General features: G+C 42.0%; 1 protein-coding gene across 1 annotated transcript in view; it reads left to right on the plus strand.

Moving 5' to 3' along the window:
• The window catches only part of col14a1a (collagen, type XIV, alpha 1a), a 167690-nt gene that overhangs the window by 13042 nt on the left and 133060 nt on the right, over window positions 1-21588 (plus strand). Inside the window, 2 exon segments of the mRNA XM_036596192.1 lie at window positions 11382-11525; window positions 12464-12553. Coding sequence (XP_036452085.1) covers window positions 11382-11525; window positions 12464-12553 — 234 coding nt within the window.

Below are 21588 nucleotides of genomic sequence, written 5' to 3' on the forward strand. Positions count from 1 at the left end.
ACAGTTACTGTACACTGGTTGTTGTTGTTTACAGGCTCTAGAATTGGTCTAAATCCATTGTGTTTATACCTTTAAATCCTCTTGATATTTTACGGCCGTATATGGTAACATGTAAAATGTGTAAAAGCATCATGAGTGACATAAAAACATTAACGCTGCGTTTGTGGCATCTTGAAATCAAAACGTTAGGTAGTTAAGTGACCCTTATTAGTCCTACAACGGGGAAATTTCACCCATCCGTGCAGTAAAACACCACATACACACTATTGAACACGCACACTAGGGGGCAGTGAGCACACTTGCTCAGAGCAGTGGGCAGCCCTATCCACAGTTGGGGGTTAGGTGTCTTGCTCAAGGGCACCTCAGTCACATGCTGTCGGCTCAGGGGGTCAAACCGGTGACCTTCCGGTCACAAGGCTGGTTCCCTAACCGCCAGCCCACAACTGCCCATAACATCAAATAATAACTTCAGTCCACTTACATGGTCACCCAATATGTGAATGTATTTTCAATCCATCATTAAAACATCTAACAACAACTGAGCCCCCTCTGCTGAAATAACACCGTTAGAACCAACAAGACTGAAACCTGGTGCTCTTGCTTTCTTGACATATTAACCAAGTTAATATTTGATTATTATTAATAATCGTTTCTGTTCTCAGGTTTTGGTGTAATGGTTCTAAAACCCAATTCCAAGAGAACTGGCTTAATGGTTATCATTAGAGACCACTAGTTTTCTGTAGATCCCATTAGTAACTATCAGATGCATCTGTAATCAGTCTCAGAGCAGATGTTCAACCATTAGAGTCCTTTACACTGTGATCTGCACCGTTTTGACCACCATGGAGCTTCATGCTGTACAAAGCTGGGCAAACCTCACCCTCATGAACTGACCCTCCTGCTGCAGCTGCATAACCTCAGTCTATCTAATTAACCGTTGCTCCACCTGTTTTTCCCGTTTTGTATTCTAATATTTTATTCTAACGCTGTTTTCTATCTGGTGTCGTCCAGAGGAGGATGGGTTCCCCTTTTGAGTCTTGGTTCCTCTCAAGGTTTCTCCCTCTTGCTCTTAGGGAGTTTTTCCTTGCCACTGTCGCCATTGGCGACGCTCATGGGGGCTCGGACCCAAATTTTTCTGTAAAGCTGCTTTGTGACGACACCTGTTGTAAAAAGTACTTTATAAATAAACTCTGACTTGACTTGACTGATATCTTGATAACTACTTTTTGTAGTTAACTACATTTTTTTGTAGCTACTGTAGCCGCTACAGTTGTATGAAATGTAGCTAACAGCTGAAGCGCCTACTAATTTTTGTGTAGCTACAGTTTCGCTACAGGCTTCAGGCAATCCGCGCTAAATCTGAACCACAGATCGCGGTCGTTAACTGGGCTGGTGGCAACTGTGCAGTAATGACTGAGCCACTGACAGTTCGAGCAAACGGGCACGCGCTGATGACCCCTTACTAGTAAGCTTAGCTCAGGGGTCGCAACCGAAAGCCATTTTGTCCTTTCAACAAAAATGAAACCACCTTGGGAGCCACAACGTTTCATGTCCGTTTTACTATCTTGGCTGTAAGTATATCTCAGTGTGTGCTGATTTGCTGATACAGGCTGAAAATGTAATATAAACGAAAACGCAGACTTACTTTGCTCTGCTTTAAGCTTTAGCCTTAGCTGTAGCTGCTTTTCTCACACCTCAGTCAGGAAACTTCTCCGCAAGTTTCTTGTAAAATGTCTCTCAAGTTGCTTCTCATTCACCAGCTTCTCGTTCGAATCGTCCCATTCCACCTTAAATGGTGCCTGAGGTGCCAGATTGTACTGCTGCGCCATTTAAGGTGGAACAGGACAATTTGAACGAGATGCTGGAGAATGAGCAGCGACTTCAGCTTCACGAGTTGTTGCAGATTAAACGTATCAGGAAACCAGCTGGAGTGATTATAAACGCAAATCAGTCCATTCGTCTCCAAATTATCGATGTTCGTCTTAAATCTCTCTCTTTGCCGTTTCGTTATCTGCGCTGCTGTGTGTCCAGCAGTCTGAGCGTCAGTCTTCAGCGTTAAAGGTTTGTGGATTAGCGGTTATGTGTTAACTCCAGCGCTAAGACCATTTATTGTTAAACTGTGTTAGAACTGTGTGTTATAACGATTTTACAGTAAAGGAGGATTATTTTATGTTATTTTACCCAAAAACCTAGTTCTGCTGTGGAGCCACAGCAGCTCTGCAGCAGCGGAGAGATTATTCAGGCCTGATTCACCCCAAACAGAGTCAGAGTCGCTGATGAGGATTTTGAGCCTGAAGTGTTGCTGAAGTTTAAAGGACTCTGAATGTCATTTCTGTCTGTATCTTGCTGAAATGTTTACATTGGAGCAGTTTTATTTCAACAGTTGACGATTCTTTTCACAAAGTTGTTTGGTTTATTGGTTATTTTTGTTGATTTTTGTTAGGAAAAACCTGGAATGATTGACTTTCCTTTACTTAGTCTAATTTTTTGTTGGATATCAGGCCTTTGGCTGTGTAAGTTTGATTGTTGGTCACTCAAACTCACTTTTCGGTGATCTTTTTGTAAATTTGCAGCTTTTCAGTTGTTTGTTTCTTTCTGGCTCGAGATTAAATGCAGTGTCTTGTTCACTCTGTCAGTTGGGCTTGTTTGGTGTGTCAGGTGGAGATTCACAAACATTCTGACAGTCGCGCTTTGAAAGTAGCTAAAAAGTAGCCACTATTTTTTCTGGAAAAGTAGCTAAATTGTAGCAGCTACAACTTTTGAGAAAGTTGTATTTTTCAGTAGCTCTCCCAACCCTGACTATGACACACCACCAGGAATCAGCAGAACCTTTTAATGGTTTCTGTGATTCCTTTTCAGCAGGGCCCTCTAACAAAAACATATATGAACCATTAAACCCTTTTTTGGATGATCAGTTATCTTGTTTTCTACTTTATTTGTACAGCCTTTTACATTAAAACGCCGGACTGTGCTTTATTTACGTTTTAGTGACGGCTTTATTTTAAATACAGGCCACCAAACAATGCCACACCATGCTTATATGATTTTTACCAAACGTGTCACACAGCAGGTAAACATGACCCAGATCTGGTTTTCTCACCAAATCAGATTTTTCTGTTACGCTGTTCACAGTGTCTTTAAATGTGATCTGTATGCGACATCAGTCTGAACAGGTCAGCTCCTAAACTGGCCCACGAGCCCAAAAGAACAGAGCTTCACGCTGCTCAGCCAGAGATAAACAATCACAAATGGAGTCAACGGTAATCGTCTCTCCTGGAGGTTCAGCCACGCCCACTTGTTTGGTTCACGTCCTTGGTTTCCTTAAGCTTTGCTTTCCGCTCTTAAAAAATATGGTCTTTAAGGGTTCTTTAGTAAAGAAAATGGTTCTATATAGAACCATGAGCACCCAGAGAACCCTTTGTATGAATAAAGGGTGAGAATGAGATAGGATGAGAAAGCGTTTATCAGATTGATGGAGAATGTGTTGTATATGGTTCTATACGGCACCAAAAAGGCTATTGCTATCATTTGGTGCTGTATGGAACCATTTTCAAAACACATTCTATAAAGATCCTTATACATCACATTCTCCATCAATCTGCAGAACCCTTTTAATGACTCAAGTATCCTTTAATCATGCAGTGGGTTCTTTGAGTGTTCATGGTTCTGTATAGAACAATTTTCTTTGCTAAAGAACCCTTGAAGAACCGTCATTTCTGAAATGCGTGAGACTTTTACCTGTTGTTTGACGTTGCAGTCTCGTTCTCCTCTGGCCGCGTTCGGCCTTTTCATTTGAAGAGCACAGAGCAGTTTGGATGAGTGTCCTCTAATTTTGTCTGTACAGAAACATCAGTCCAGATGTTCGAGGTCTCATTTTATGCTGAATGTTGAGCTGGATTGACGTAAAAGTCGCTTGAATTCTAATCTGTTCAGTCTGAGTCGCACTGACACATATCGGATACGTATCTGATTTCAGTACCACATGTCTGTCTGTCTGTCTGTCTGTCTGTATGTCTGTCTATCTATCTATCTATCTGTCTGTCTGTCTGTCTGTCCGTCCGTCCGTCCGTCTATCTATCTGTCTGTCTGTCTATCTATCTATCTGTCTGTCTGTCTGTCTGTCTGTCTGTCTGTCTATCTATCTATCTATCTATCTATCTGTCTGTCTGTCTGTCTGTCTGTCTGTCTGTCTATCTGTCTGTCTGTCTGTCTGTCTGTCTGTCTAGCTATCTGTCTGTCTGACTGAATGTATGTATGTATGTATGTATGTATGTGTATATGTATGTATGTATGTATGTATGTATGTGTATATGTATGTATGTATGTATGTATGTATATGTATGTATGTATGTATGTGTATATGTATGTATGTATGTGTGTATGTATGTGTATATGTATGTATGTATGTATGTATATGTATGTATGTATGTATGTATGTATGTATGTGTATATGTATGTATGTATGTAAGTATGTATGTGTATATGTATGTATGTATGTATGTATGTGTATATGTATGTATGTATGTATGTATGTATATGTGTATGTATGTGTATATGTATGTATGTATGTATGTATGTATGTGTGTATATGTCTTTGGTGAAGGGGCTGTGAGTTTCCCGGCCCGTCTCTAACAGCAGGCTGGGATTAGGCTCAGATCTGGCTCAGGATAACAGGGACGCAGGCCCAACCTCTGGCTGACAGCGAGGCTTTGAGGGGATCAGGTGCCTTATTAGCCTATGAGGGTCTCTGAGCTCACCCACACACTCACCCCACCCCCAGCCCCCCTTTAAAGGCCACAAATCCCTTTTCTACGGACAACAATGGGCCGTGTACGAACACGCTGAGAGCGTTCCAGAACATTCCACAGCATTCCTGATTGGGCTGCTCAGAGTGACCGTCCCTCACTGACCAATTCAGCATGTCTAACAGGCAATCCTTAACAGTCTTTACCGATTTTCTTGGTCATTTATGGTCAGAATGTGACTGCAGCACCATTTAAGGTGGAACTGCAAATTCTAATAAAAAGCTGGCGGACAGAGAGCCGACAGGCAACGGGCGAGTGAGATGATGATTTAGACATGCAGTTAGTATAAACTCATATCACTGCTTAGCTGCGTGAGCCTCGTAGCTCCAGCGCTAAAAATAAAGAAGCAAACTTCAGACACTGAAACGGGTCTTGGCTGAAGGGGAAACTGGGCAAATTTGAATTTTGGCCAAACTGCTGGAACTCTTGGCCTGCAGTGACGCGCCAGAAGCTGAGCAGGTCACAGAGGGGTCACCGTCAGATCCTGTGTTTACAGTATCAGATTCAATAGAACGAGTTCCAAATCAAAACAATACTGACAGAGAGAGAGAGAGAGAGAGAGAGAGAGATAGAGTGAAAAGAGAGACAGAGAGATACAATGAAAAGAGATGTGAGAGTGAAAAGAGAGAAAGGAAAGACAGAGAAAGAGAGAGATAGTGTGAGAGGGAGAGAAAGAGACAGACAGAGAGCGGAAGAACAGAGATATAGAGAGACAGTGAGAGAAAGTGAGTTAGAAAGGGGTAGAGAGAGAGAGAGAGAGAGAGAAAGAGAGAGAGAGGGGGAGGTAGAGAGAGAGGGGGGAGGTAGAGAGAGAGAGAGAGAGAGATATAGAGAGAGGGGGGAGGTAGAGAGAGAGAGAGAGAGAGAGAGAGATAGAGAGAGGGGAGAGGTAGAGAGAGAGAGGTAGATAGAGAGAGAAGGGGGAGGTAGATAGAGAGAGACAGAGAGAGAGAGAGAGAGAGAGAAAGAGAGAGAGAGAGTCATGTCAGGTTTGGTCAGTGAAAAGCTGAATTCTGTCCTGCTGAGTCTGTTACAGTTATAGATTGTGTGTTTTCGTGGTTGAAGCTGCTCCCTGAAGCTCTCGCTCGGTCAGTTTTGTCTCCGACTGAGATTAAAACTAAACAAACACAGTTAAACTTCACTGTCTGGCCTGAATCTCACGTTCTGTGTTATCTTTTCTAAAGGAACTCAGGAGATTAACGTTCTCGTAAAGATCACAAACAGAACGCGGCCGTTTCAGTTCTGCTGTGTGAATGTAAACACGCTCAGAACTCGTCTGTAAAGCTGAGGTTTATTAAACATCGAGTCTGAATAAAACAACACAGGAATATAATAAAACTGACAGTCCCAGCTGAGAACGGTGGGGTGTGGCCTAATATTCTAATGAGCATGCACGATTGACAGTTCTGCACTCCCAGCCTGCTACAGCACTGACACTGCTGCATTTTTACATGGAGAACATTAAAGAAGGTTCTAATTCACTTTACTGCTACTTCTTTTACAATGAGAACTTTAAAGAAGGTTTTAGTTCGCTTTAACACTGGATCTTTTATATGGAGAACCTTAGGGGAGATTTACTTTACAGCTGCATCTTTACATGGAGAACCTTAAAGAACGTTCTTATTCAGTTCACTGCTGGATCTGCATCCAGGCAATGCTGGCCGAAAGGACGAACGAGATGACAGGCAGGCAGATGAGCTAGCTTGATAGTTATGTTTGCCAGGTTAGCTTTCTCCTGGTAGTTAGCCTGGTGGTTAGCATTGTGAGCTTTCTCTTGGTGGTTAGCATGGTGAGCTTTCTCTTGGTGGTTAGCTTTCTCTTGGTGGTTAGCATGGTGGTTAGCATGGTGAGCTTTCTCTTGGTAGTTAGCCTGGTGGTTAGCATGGTGAGCTTTCTCTTGGTGGTTAGGGTGGTTAGCTTTCTCTTGGTGGTTAGCATGATGAGCTTTCTCTTGGTGGTTAGTGTGGTTAGCTTTCTCTTGGTGGTTAGCGTGGTTAGCTTTCTTTTGGTGGTTAGCTTTCTCTTGGTGGTTAGCGTGGTTAGCTTTCTCTTGGTGGTTAGCTTTCTCTTGGTGGTTAGCATGATGAGCTTTCTCTTGGTGGTTAGCTTTCTCTTGGTGGTTAGCTTTCTCTTGCTGGTTAGCCTGGTTAGCTTTCTCTTGGTGGTTAGCATGGTTAGCTTTCTCTTGGTTAGCTTCCTCTCTGTGAGCCTCTCTGACTCAGACAGACCGAGCAGTCTAGTTAAAGCTAACTCTTGTAGAACCTGGTTGTCTTTTCTCAAAAGCCTCCTGGTTTCATCACAGTTCTAATCAAAGCACAGCAACAAATCTGCGCTTTATGACAAACTGATTTGACGTTTTTGTGCTTTGGATCCCTCCCAGCATAATTTAAACAAATGAGGATTTGAATGCTTTGATGTTCTCTCACCAGGTGCTACATCAGGTGACACTTTGCTGTCTGCAGCACTTTTCTTTCATTTCTCCTAAAGAGGTGCCGACTCATCAGCAAGCCTTCTTCAGCTCGGAACCTCTCTGCTCTTCTGTAACCCCAATCACGCTCGCCGCGGCCGCTGAGCAAGCACAATTTACACGCCCCAAATTGATCTCCTGGTGGGCCGCGAGGATTTTAATCAGTGTCATTGGCCAATGATCTGAATTGCGGAGGCAGGCGGGTTTCGGATGGAGTTCAGTGGAGTTGAGTGGATTTCTCACAGTGAGAGTCCTCACTGTGGAACCCGAGAGATGAAGTGAGGCAGAAACAGAGCTCTACCCATCAGAGACAGTGTTGTGTAGGGCTGCATGATATGTACAGAATCATGTATCAAGATTGTGATGTTATGACTACATATCTCATTTACGATACATCATGAAAAATATTGAAACTAATTAGTGATTCAGTAATAGAGTCAAAGACTGTCCTGCTTTATTTTAACCAAAATAATCTCCTTTTGTTGGACAACATGAATACACTGATTCATCTGAACACACACAGCAGCTCATCTGGAGCTGCGATTGATCAGGATGATCACAGTAAATGGTAAACATCACTCTGAACCTCTGTGAACCCCTGCAAAGTTTCCTGAACCCCAGCAAACCCCAGTGGACCTCTGAGAACCTTTACAATTCCCCAAATCCCAGAGAACCCCAGTGAACCCCTACATTCCCTCCCAATCCCAGCAAACCCCTATAATCCCTCCAAAATTCCAAAGAACCCCTGCAAACACCTACAATCCCTCCCTAATACCAGAGAACCCCTGCGTACCACTACAATCCCTCCCTCATCCCAGCAAACCGCTACAACCCCCCAGAAATCTCAGAGAAGCCCTGCAAACCCCTACAATCCCCCTCAAACTGCTGGAGAACCCTTGCAAACCCCTATAATCCCTCCCTAATCCCAGAGAACCCCAGCAAACCCCTACAATCCCTCTCAAATGCTAGAGAACCCCTGCTAAACCCCAAAAATCCCTCTCAAATCCCAGAGAATCCCCAACAAACCCCTACAGTCCCTCCCTAATCCCAGAGAACCCCTGCAAACCCCTACAATCCCTCTTAAATGCTAGAGAACCCCTGCAAACCCCTTAAATCCCTCGTAATCTCAGAGAAGCCCTGCAAACCCCTACAATCCCTCTTAAATGCTAGAGAACCCCTGCAAACCCCTTAAATCCCTCCCTAATCCCAAAGAGCCCCAGCAAACCCCTACAATCCCTCTCAAATTCCAGAGAACCCCAGCGAACCTCTACAGTCCCTCCCAAATCCCACAGAACCCCAGCAAACCCCTACATCCCTCCCTAATCCCAGAACCCCAGCAAACCCCTAAAATCCCTCTTAAACCCCACAAAACCCCAGCAAACCCCTACAGTCTCTCCCTAATCCCAAAGAGCCCCAGCAAACCCCTAAAATCCCTCTTAAATCCCACAGAACCCCAGCAAACCCCTACAATCCCTCCCTAATCCCTGAAGAGCCCCAGCAAACCCCTAAAATCCCTCTCAAATCCCAGAGAGCCCCAGCAAACTCATGCACACCTCGGTGAACCCCTGCAAACCCCAGTGAACCTGTACAACACTCTGATTGGTCAGAACGATCACCGTAGACAGTCAACAACACTGTGATTGGTCACGATGATCACAGTCAACAACACTGTGATGCTTCCCCAGGTGATCTCTGAGTTCTAAAGCAGTGGAGATGTGAACGATAAGTGGTCTGAGATCTCATCAGCACCAAAGAGAACCGAGTCCCTTCTAAAGTTCTCTCAAACTGTGAACACTAGAAGCCCTGAGATCAGTTGCAGCTGCTTCACTTTCACTTTAACAGATCTGAGTTCAGATCAATCACAAAGACCCACGGGAGAAAACACCCTTAAAGTCTTAAAGCGATCCTGCAGTGCCCTCCATAAGTATCTGGACAGCTCGAAGGTATTTGGCTGCTATTTTACATTGTGTTGGGCTTAAACACACAGTAGAATATGAGATAAATGTACAGTATGTAAGATTATTTATTCATATTTTTTGGCTTGTGTTGTATTGGTTTAGGTACACTGTCAGGACTGGGGTCAGTAGGCTGGAGCGGGTTTTTTGATCAGATGCTTCCAGTTATATTGATTAAACTCTCATTCCAGAGCTAAAATTGAGTGTTTTTAGTTGGTCTTTGACAGAGAAAGAACACACACTTTGTTTATCAGTCGAGTCAGCAGACCTAAACAAACACGGAGAGCAAATAGAGGACTAGAAAAGAAAACAGACAAATTTAGATTCTTGTATAGCATAAAAGATAGACATAACATCATAACAAGCTATAATTAAACCGTAATGCAACAAAACCTGCATGGGTTTGTTAATTTATTCATTTTTAGCATCCATCTATTCGCAGGCAGCACTGCAGAGCGAACATAGGCTCACATTAAACCGTAATTCAGTAAAGCAGGTCAGATGTAACCCAAAGCCATGTTATAGAGACTTCCTGCCTTTAAGGCTACGTTCACATTACCAGGCTGAAGTGGCACAAATCAGATTTTTTGCCCTAATGTGACTCAGACCTGATGTTTTCAGGGTTGTGTGAACACAAATCTGATCTTTTCAAATCTGACCTGAGTCACTTTCATATGTGGTCCTAGATCGGATACGTATCCGATTCGTGGCCATGTGACCTTAATGTGACACTCAGATCAGAATTCATGTGCTTTTTCTTCACTGCGCGTGACCATCATTCAGCGTTACCATGGCAGCAGCACAGAACAGAAGTTAAAGCCTGTAAACGGTGGAAAAGCAGCTCATCTCACCTTTTTCTCTTCGTCTCGCTCTAATAATGAAGCTGAGAGCTGATCAGAGTTAATGATCTTCTCAGCGAAGCTCGTTCTGCTCGTTAGTTTGTGCTGATGATGCTTGTGATTCATTCACACGACGTTACTGAGTAGGATGTGTTCATGAGGGTCATTTCAGGACGCCGGTTCGTCACATTAATGACAGATTTGAGTCACTTACCTAAACGAGCATGAACCATCGAGTCAGAGAGATCAGATTCGAGCAGTGAGGCTTGTAATGTGAGATCTGACAGGTCAAGACAAGATGTTTCAGAAGTTCATATTACAGAAATAAATCTTACCTTAATTTACAAGTTTTATTTTCTCAATCTCAATCAAAGTCGACAAAAAAGTGTCATGTCTGTTGCCTAGCAACCGACGATCCACACACAGCTGAAATGTATTCATGTAATCAAAATAATCGTTAGGTATCCAGACAGCTACAGTAACTGATGTAAAAAAGGCCAAACAGAACTAAAGTGTGATAAACTGTAAGTAGTGAAAACTGTGAGAGCGCCCCCTGCTGTTTATCAGAGCATCGCCGCTCCTCAGTTTCAGTCTCCATTTCCCAAACGCTTTAGCCGAGCGCGCTAACGTTACTCCTCCTCATAAACAGACACACGTTCAGCTCCGTCTCCTCATTATTCACCACCATCACTGTAATATTTCATCATCAACATTAACACACGAAGGTGATCAGAGGGGCGGTGGAGATCGAGTCTGCAGCGTCTGAGATCTTTAAAACGCAGAGTTAGAAAAGAAAATCATCTCACAGTGAAAGCAGCGTTTTACAGTAGAAATAAATGGAGCTCATTATGCTGGTAGTGAACTATGCTGCTGACACAGCTGCCTAAAAACCATAGAAGCGGACCTTAAACAGAAGTGAGGACCCTGTTGGGGTTCATCCTAAAGTTAGGACAGGATTTAGGAGGTCTAGTCTAGTTAGGATGTTTGTGTGATGCTGTTTTCTTCTCTGGAGTTCATGACGAGATTATGAAGTTAGGAACTGTTATTCTGGAATAGATACTGTCCTAAATTCAGTGGTCATGGAGACTAAACAGGTAAAAGTTCAGAGTTAGGGTTCTGTAATACGGCCCTGAGCTCCAGATCTCTCCACTGAGTCCTCACTGTGGGGTTCTCCTGATTCCACTCCGACTGGTTGACATTGAGATTGGGGCAGTGTGAATGTGGAATGAGCTTTGATAGCTTTGTTAACATTAATGGAAAAGCGAGGCAGCGCATGCTAATCAGCCTTCTGTCACTGATTTGTGTCCGATCGCAGGCGGGGAGAGGAACGAGCTACGAATCGGGAAGGGTGAGAACAAGGCGATAATAAATGACTTCAATCCCACGAAGGTGTACTCAGTCAAGGTTATAGCTGTGAGTGGAAACCAGCAAAGCAGAGCTCTGCAAGGAAACTACGCAGGTACGCAAAGCACAGCACCATTAGACCTTCACTATTAAACTGCTCATCTTTAACACTCAGCTCATTCCTAATATGTACAGCAGAGTATTTACAGACAGGAGAACAGAGCTCATGTTCATTTGTGTTACACTTCATTTGCTTTTGCTTCAGCCTGAAAGGACTTCCTTTAAAGAGCCCCTGTCCTGCATTATTCATGTATTTTATTTTTAGATCCACATTTGTGTGGTTTATGAACCAAAAACAATCATAATTCATTTCAACATGATCATTTTCCTTCCTCTCTTCATCTCTTCAAATTAAACAGGCTATTTTTTTACTGTACCTTTAAGATTGATATGTAAATGAGCTCTGCTCTGACTGGCCACCCTATATTTTGGTTCATTTAAAAATTTTACTGAATTTAACTGAATGGGTGGGGCTAAATTGCTGTAGGCTGAATGGGTGGGGCTAAACTGCTGCAGGCTGAAGGGGTGGGGCTAAACTGCTGTAGGCTGAGGGGTGGGGCTAAACTGCTGTAGGCTGAATAGGTGGGGCTAAACTGCTGTCTGCTGAATGGGTGGAGCTAAACTGCTGTAGGCAGGGCTAAACTGCTGAAGGCTGAATAGGAGGGGCTAAACTGCTGTAAGCCAAATGGGAAGGGGTTAAACTGCTGAAGGCTGAATGGGTGGGGCTAAACTGCTGTAGGCCGAATGGGCGGGGCTAAATTGCTGTAGGTGGGGCTAAATTGCTGTAGGCCGAATGGGTGGGGCAAAACTGCTTTAGGCTGAATGGGTGGGGTTAAACTGCTGTAGCTGAATGGGAGGGGGTTAAACTGCCGTAGGCTGAACGGGTGGTCATGTAAATGTGTTCATTGTTATGACATCACAACCATGATGTGTTTGAAATGCACTGTTTTTGCAGCTCGTTCATCAGCTTTTGTTGTTTTTTCATACGTGCAGTGGAGAGCTGGGAGTTTGACGGAGAGGACACACAGCCGCAGAGACTGAAAGACCCCTCGCCCCCGGAGGAGGGCACTGAGACTTCAGAGGGTAAATCAAAGAGCTTCTCTCTTTTTCTCTTCAGAGTCATTATTGCAATTTTGCGGTTGAGAAACGGGGCTGTGTTAAAGCCTGTGAGACGTTAGTGGAGTATAAAGACCACAATCAGCTGAGATGGTGGAGGTCATTGCTCCGCTGAAGATCCTCTGCTGCGGTTCTTCCGTCCCTGATGTGTTTGATAATGAAGAGCATGTTCGCCACGTCGAGGTCAGAGATTCTGATCTGGTCCGAGCGTTCGTCCTCACTTCTGTGTGAGAGTTTATTGTTTTAGTTTCAGAGTCTCTTCGCCGTTTACTCGCACTGCAGGGTGATTAAAGAAGCGTTTGTGCCGTGTTTGTGTCTGAGAGCTGCTATTACAGTGTGCTATGAAACAGGACACTGTAATAACACTGTAATAGGTGATGCTTTAAGGGAGTGTGGTTTCATTCCTAGCAGTCTAGAGTTATTACATTCAACAGTTTGATTGTAATTACATCAGTACGGCTTTAATTACATTACAAATTACATTTACTTGGTTTCTAATCAGTATGAACAGCTTTGAGTCGCACTTCTGACCCTTTCTGTTCATTTTGATAAGAAAAAGGAGAAAAGTAGCAAAAAATATGATGACTTACAAACACTAAAGTGGCATTGATTGAAAGTCTAGAATCTGCAATTTCCATAAAATTATTTCCATAAAATGACTTTGTTGTCAAAAGGCTGCTTTTTGCCGTTTACCCTGATCATGCAGTGTGTATACATATATAAACCTACACACTTAGAAGGTTCTTCAAGGGTTCTTTAGCAATGAAAATGGGAAAATGATTCTACCATTAACACTCAAAGAACGCTTTGCATGATTAAAGGTTTTCTTTGCATCGTGAAATGGTTCTTCAGATTGATGGAGAATGTGCTGCAGATGGATCTGTATAGCACCTTTTTGAAAAGGGTTCTATATAGCACCCAAAAGGGTTCTTCTATTGTTACAAGCTTGACATTGTAACCATAGTAGACCCCTTTTGGGTGCTATATGGAACCATCTGCAGCACATTCTCCCTCAATCTGAAGATCCGTTTCATGATGGAAAGAACCCTTTAATTATGCAAAGGGTTCTTTGAGTGTACATGGTTCTATATAGGACCATTTTCATTATTAAAGAACCCTTGAGGAACCATCTTTTTTTAAGAGTGTATGTTTGTAGTTAACCATGCTGGGCCATACCTTCGCTCTAAATAAGAACCACGTTTAAAAACAGATTTAAATAAGTTTAAAATGTATTCAAGACGTATTTTTAATTGTGCAAAATAGTAAAAAACAAAACTTTATATTTATATTTTATTTTTCAACCCCTACAAAATAAAACAGTGTTGTCTTCTGCCTCAGAAACAAACTGGACTTCCTCTGCAGCTGACCACGCTGTGGGTCACAATTTCACTTTCAATAAAACGTGACTGAAACATCCCTGCAATGGCATTCAGCTAAACAGGCTAACGTTGGCATGTTGCATTGTTTGTGTTGTGTTATCTGCGCTTGGTGGTCAAACTGATGGTGTTACTGTAAAGACTAAACTCATACCTGAGTACGATTATCAACCAGTATGGTGGATGAACCGGTGCATCATTAATAATTAAATTAATAAAATAAAATATCGATATTTGGGCCTCCACTGTGTTTCCTCTCTTTAAATACAGCAATACTGTGTTATCTGGATTTCCAGTCGTAGACCAGGTTGATGTAGAACTGGGCGCTGCAATAAATCATGTTTTTAGAGGAATGTGTGATCATTGCTGGACAAAAATAAAAAGCACAAAAGCAGGACTGACCATGCACGAGTACTGAATAGCTGTTGTCCATGCTGGAGGGTGAGCACTGTGAGGCTGGAGTGGGGGAAGCTGTAGTCATTTGTTTTAGAGAGTGAAACCCAATCTAAGCCGTGCAGGGTTTGAAATGTGCTCAGTGCTTCAGGCCGTCGTCAGGACTGCGGCGCGGTGAGAGCAGTAACTCAGGTCCTACTCAGCCCAAATGTGCTGGGTGTCTGAAGTTTGCCTCTTTAGATTTAGCACTGGAGCTACGAGGCTAATGTAGTTAACAAGTAATGCAAGCTTATATTCCACCGGTTAGCACGGTGCTAACCGCGTGGCTGAATCATCTCACGCTCGTGCCTCAAACGTGTCAGTGAAGCTGGCTCTGTATTCGACTGCTTTGTGCCTCACGCAGTGTGGAGCGGTGCAGTAACCTCTAACAGAGGAGTAGAGATTTAGACTGTGTGAGGGAGCGGCGGTGAGGAGCGGAGGTGAGGAGCTGGTCTTGGATGTGCTCCTCACGGTCTTTAATTTGGACTCCTGTGTTTTGCTGCCAAGAGGCAGGGATTTAGAGCGAGCTTCCTCTTAGGAAGTGGAGAAAGATCTCAGCAGCTGCTTTTTCCTCTTCAGACTGTAATTAATGGGCCGATGTGGACAGAATTTGGCGCGCTGGCCCGCTGTGGGTGGTAGTTGCTTTGGGGGAAATAAAGGTCCCTGAGAGGCTTCACAGAAAAAGAGGAGTGGGGGGATGGCGGGAGGGCGGTGCTGGACAGTCCTGAGGCTTTTTGACCGTTTTTGGCTACTCAGGCTTGGACTTGTTGTATTGAACTCTGATACTTTTACATTAATCAGAATGAATTTTGCTTCACAGTAAAATAACCACAGAGAAAAGCAGATCTGCGTTTGCGTGAAATAAACAGTTTGACCAGCTCTGAAATTCAGTGATGGACAAAATATTACAATATATATTTCACTACATGTTATGATTGTAATGTTCCTCACAGTCTGTTATGAATAATCAATAAGCGGTTAAAGATCTTTAACCAAAATAATCTCCTTTTTGGATCACACTGAGTGCGTTTACATGCACTTGACTGCAGAAAATCAGATTTTGTCAGTAATCCGATCATGTTTGCATGCACTTGAGTGATCAGATAATTGGGAAACTCCGGGTCTACATGAGTCAGACAGTAATCAGATTTCTGCTCTAAAACCAGCCAGTAAACTCACAGAAGAAGACGAGACGTAAACGTAACATACTTTGTCATGGCTTTTTTTTTAAAACATCGCACCGCTTTACCTGAAAATATGATCAAACATCATCTAGAAGATGAAGAATATTGAAATCCTTCATTTCGTGTTTGGTTTCAGCGCCGCTCCAACAGTGTTTCGCTGTGTCTCATAGCAACGCTGCTCACTTATTTCCAGTACCGCTGTCTGTTTTCGCACATGTGCAGACTGAGAGAAAGGAAAGAAATCAGAGTAAGAGTTTACATGCACTGAGAAATCTGATTACTTAACCAAAATGATCAGGTTTCTTAATCAGATTTCTAGATTGGAGTATGGTGTTTATATGACCATTTGAATAATCAGATAACTGCAGAAATCCGATTATGATCAGATTATTGAGTGCATGTAAACACACTCACTGATTCATAAATACAATAAATAAATATAGTGATTCATTACAACATTCAATGGTTGGTCAGAATGATTGCAGCACACTGTGATTGGTCAGGATGATCACAGTCACAGTAAACAACACTGTGATTATTACAGTTTTCTGATGTCTGAGTATTAATGATTAATGATACATTGTGCAGCTGTGGTGCTTATGTTCGTGAGTAATCGTGTAGTCCTCGTGCAGAAGTTACAAAAACCTACAGCACCCAACGTGCTGCATGTCTGATGTATGCATAGAAATATAGAACTAATATAAGCTGAGATAGAATAATTGTTGCTGTGTTCTGAATATCAAAAATATTTGTTACTTAACGTCGTTTTCCTGCATCCTCCAAGTTAGAGAGCTAACTCGCCCTGCTGCGCTCTCTCTCTCTCTCTTTCTCTCTCTCTCTCCTTGAGTTCAGCTTCTTTTAAAAACAAACATGTAAGTGATTTAATTACTTCGGTCAGCGTTCGACCGCAGAGCTGCAGCACTTGTCCTGTCTGCCTGTTTAAAGCTAAGCGCTAGCTGGCTGTAGCCTGTTTTGTTCATTATCAGGATATGATTTATTCTGTCAGTCGTGCTCTGACTGGTGGTCTCCATGATTCTATGGAAACGTACACAGAGCGATGGAACGAGCGTATGATCTTATTTCAAACAGCAAATCAATGGAAATGAATAGAAATTAATGACATTTAGTTATTAAATATAAAAATACTAAAATGTTGCTGTGTTGCAATTAATATAATTATTTTCTTCAGTCTGGTCTGTGTAAGTAGAGATGCCACACACACACTCACATGCATTAGAGCTGCTCTGTCTGACTGTGTGTGTGTGTGTGTATATGTGTGTGTGTGTGTGTGTGTGTATGTGTGTGTGTGTGGTTTTCCTTTGATGCTCTGCGCTGAGCAAAAGCCCAAACAGAATGAAAGTCAACATAAATCAGAAGCAGCAGGTTCTCAGTGTGGGCTGTAAAACGGCTCTCTGAGCTCAACAAAGGGAACTTTTTCCAAATCGTTCAATTTCTCACAATTGATGAATGAACCTGTCGCTTTCAGTTGTTCTCTAAAAGCTCAGAGTATTAACACGATCAGACTGTAATGCACTTTAGGAAGTGTAGGGGGCGATATGGCTTCTACTGTTTCATTTAAAAAGCTCTATAATGTTCATATGATCCACACAGTCACTCTGACAGACCGTAATACACTACAGGAAGTGTAGGGGGCGATATGGCTTCTACTATTTCATTTAAAAAGCTCTATAATGTTCATATGATCCACATAGTCACTCTGACAGACTGTAATACACTACAGGAAGCGTAGGGGGTGATATGGCTTCTACTGTTTCATTTAAAAAGCTCTATAATGTTCATATGATCCACACAGTCACTCTGACAGACTGTAATACTCTACAGGAAGTGTAGGGGGCGATATGGCTTCTACTGTTTCATTTAAAAAGCACTCTATAATCATCCGAGAGACAGAAAGAGAGAGAGAGAGAGAGAGATGTTCTGAAGGTGGTCAGTCTGGAGCTCTGAAGCTGTAGTAGGTGTTTAGTCTGTTCCGTCTGGACTTGCTGGAGAGAGAGACGACTCGTCTGTCACACTCGTAACTGAGGTTAACAGTGGGGGAGTGGAGCTGATAATGGGCTTTACTGACCCTCGCTGACCCTCTGGGCGGGACACTTCAGGACCTTATTGGGGGGGCGTCGTCACAGAGGAATTCGGCACCTACAGGTGCTGTAATCTGCCTCAGGCTAAGGTTCGGTGATAAGAAGAAAACAGAATGAAATAAAAGCTGATTTTCATGTTTTCGTTTCTGTCTGTTTGGCTTACAGCAGTAAAAACATTCTGCGTAATGACGTTATTCCCCGCAGTTTTCATACAATTAATAAAACGTTTCTATCCAGAGTTTGATGTATATGATGAATTATGTAAACACCAGCTCGGCTGAGTTTTCTGTAGTTTCATGATCAAGAACAGAAAAAAGACAGAGTAAACAGAACTGATCGTTATTCAGCAGTTCATCATTTTAGTCTCAGCCAATCAGCACAGTTAAAAATGACAACACTCTTAAAACAAGATGGTTCTTTAAGGGTTCCTTAGTAAAGACAAGGGTTCTGTATAGTACTGGAAAATGCTTCTTCTATTGTATACAAGCTTGACATCGTAACAATAGCAGAACCCTTTTTGGTGTTACATAAAACATATACAACACATTCTCCATCAATCTGGACAACTATTTCACCGTGAAAAGGACAAAGGACCATTTAAGCATGCAAAGGGTTCTTTGAGTGTCCATGGTTCTATACAGAATCATTGTCTTCACTAAAGAACCCTTGAAAAAACATCTTTTTTTATAGTTAAAGATTATAATTATAGTTATTGTGTCTATATTAGTGAGAGTGTTAGTGCTAGTGATAGTGGTAATGTTAGGTCAGTGTTAGTGATAGTGTTAGGTCAGTGCTAGTGCTAGTGGTAGTGTTAGGCCAGTGTTAGTGATAGTGTTAGGTCAGTGCTAGTGATAGTGTTAGGTCAGTGATAGTGATAGTGATAGTGTTAGGTCAGTGTAAGTGATAGTGTTAGGTCAGTGATAGTGTTAGGTCAGTGCTAGTGATAGTGGTATTGTAAGGTCAGTATTAGTGATGGTGTTAGGTCAATGCTAGTGGTAGTGTTAGGTCAGTGTTAGATAGTGTGTCCTTGTTAGTGATAGTAATTGTTATAGTGGTAGTGTTAGGTCAGTGCTAGTGATAGTGGTAGTGTTAGGTCAGTGCTAGTGATAGTGTTAGGTCAGGGCTAGTGGTAGTGTTAGGTCAGGGCTAGTGATAGTGGTAGTGTTAGGTCAGGGCTAGTGATAGTGTTAGTGTTAGATCAGTGTCAGTGATAGTGTTAGGTGAGTGTTAGGGATGGTGATAGTGATAGGTCAGTGTTAGTGATAGTGTTAGGTTAGTGTTAGTGTTAGGTCAGTGTTAGTGATAGTGGTAGTGTTAGATCAGTGTCAGCGATAGTGTTAGGTGAGTGTTAGGGATGGTGATAGTGCTAGGTTAGTGATAGTGTTAATGTCAGTGTTAGTGATAGTGTTAGGTCAGTGTTAGTGATAGTGGTAGTGTTAGATCAGTGTCAGTGATAGTGTTAGGTGAGTGTTAGGGATGGTGATAGTGATAGGTCAGTGTTAGTGATAGTGTTAGGTTAGTGTTAGTGTTAGGTCAGTGTTAGTGATAGTGGTAGTGTTAGATCAGTGTCAGTGATAGTGTTAGGTGAGTGTTAGGGATGGTGATAGTGCTAGGTTAGTGTTAGTGATAGTGTTAATGACAGTGATAGTGTTAGGTTAGTCAGTGTCAGTGTGCAGGTTGTCTCTGACAGACGCAGCTGCTGCTGTGAGAGTTTTTGCGCTGGTGTTTTGGATTCTGCGCTGATGTGTCGCCTCCAGACAGCAGCTCTTTCCTCCTAATCTCGTACTGATTGAGTGTGTTTGTGTTGTTTTGATTAATTTTAGAGATCTGCTGTGCTGTAATCCCCCCTCAGCCATATGGTGAACACAGAGACCACCGCTCTCACTCTCTCTCTCTCTCTCTCTCTCTCTGAGCTGTTACTGAGCTGTTGATGCTGTAACACTGTGAGACCACCATTCTCACTCTTTCTCTCTCACTCTCTCTCTCTCTCTCTCTCTCTCTCTCTCTCTCTCTCTTTCTCTCTCTCTCTCTCTCTCTCTCTCTTTCTCTCTCTCTCTCTCTCTCTCTCTCTCTCTCTGAGCTGTTATTGAGCTGTTGTTGCTGTAACACTGTTTGTATTCCCTTTAATATCATCTGATTCAGTTTGTCATCTAAGAAAACTGCAGTAACAACCTGACTGTGTTCACTGACTGTGTTTGTGTTAGTTGCGATGCAGTACAGTGAACATTTAGACTTCTACAGTTCAATACTTCACCGTTTATACCTCCTGAATCACTGTTAACTGAAGTCATATACATTTAACACTGCTTCATATATATAAGTCATATTTCTGCTAAAAACACAGACACATCAAATCACTATAGACTGTTTATTTGTGTTAATGATAGTGTTAGTGCTAAGGATAGTGATTGTGATACTGTTGGTTTGTCGGTGTTAGTGAATGTGGTAGGTCAGTGTTAGTGATAGTGTTAGTGTGTCAGTGTTAGTGATAGTGATTATGATAGTGATAGTGTTAGTGTGTCAGTGCTAGTGATAGTGATGGTGTTAGTACTAGTGATAGTAATGGTGATCGTGATAGTGTTAGTGTGTCAGTGCTAGTGATAGTGATGGTGTTAGTACTAGTGATAGTAATTGTGATAGTGATAGTGTGTCAGTGTTAGTGAAAGTAATGGTGATAGTGATAATGTTAGTGTGTCAGTGCTAGTGATGGTGTTAGTACTAGTGATAGTGATAGTAATTGGGATAGTGTTAGTGTGTCAGTGCTAGTGATAGTGATGGTGTTAGTACTAGTGATAGTGATAGTAATTGTGATAGTGATAGTGTGTCAGTGTTAGTGATAGTAATGGTGATAGTGATAGTGATAGTAATTGGGATAGTGATAGCGTGTCAGTGTTAGTGATAGTATTAATGTTAGTGATACTTATAATGTTACTGATGATATTGTTAGTGTTAGTCATAATGTTAGTGATATCATTAGTGTTTGTGATAGTGTTAGTGATATCGTTAGTGTTTGTGATAGTGTTAGTGTGTCAGTGCTAGTGATAGTGATGGTGTTAGTACTAGTGATAGTGATAGTAATTGTGATAGTGATAGTGTGTCAGTGTTAGTGATAGTAATGGTGATAGTGATAGTGATAGCGTGTCAGTTTTAGTGATAGTATTAATGTTAGTGATACTTATAATGTTACTGTTGATATTGTTAGTGTTAGTCATAATGTCAGTGATATCATTAGTGTTTGATAGAGTTAGTGATATCGTTAGTGTTAGTCATAATGTTAGTGATATCATTAGTGTTTGTGATAGTGTTAGTGATATCGTTAGTGTTAGTCATAATGTTAGTGATATCATTAGTGTTTGTGATAGTGTTAGTGATATCGTTAGTGTTAGTCATAATGTTAGTGATATCATTAGTGTTTGTGATAGTGTTAGTGATATCATTAGTGTTAGTCATAATGTCAGTGATATCATTAGTGTTTGTGATAGTGTTAGTGATATCGTTAGTGTTAGTGTATTCTAATGTTGTTTATAACTGAATATACACTCAGTGCTCAGATGAATAACTTTACAGATCGTGTTCTCAGGCTGTCTAAGACTTCACAGTACTGTGTGAATGTGTAACATATGTAGCACCACAGGTGTTTCAGTAATGAATGTCCTTGATGTGCAGAAGATAAATTAAATAGTACATCTGGTCAGTAATGCTGCTTTCATTTTGCTGTTGATGTTCCCTATGATAGCGATACTCGACTGTGGCGCCAGCGTTGAAAATGTCTGATTATCGGAGAAGACTTTATCATCGATCGTTTATTTAACCTTTAAAGGCCGATGCAAAACAGTGTCTGATTGTGCTGTTGATTTTGATAAAATGATGTTGCTGTTGCCGACGTCAATGTGCACGTGATGTAAATCCTC

This window comes from Colossoma macropomum, unplaced genomic scaffold (assembly GCF_904425465.1).
Source record: "Colossoma macropomum unplaced genomic scaffold, Colossoma_macropomum, whole genome shotgun sequence".
NCBI classification, from domain to species: Eukaryota; Metazoa; Chordata; class Actinopteri; order Characiformes; family Serrasalmidae; genus Colossoma; species Colossoma macropomum.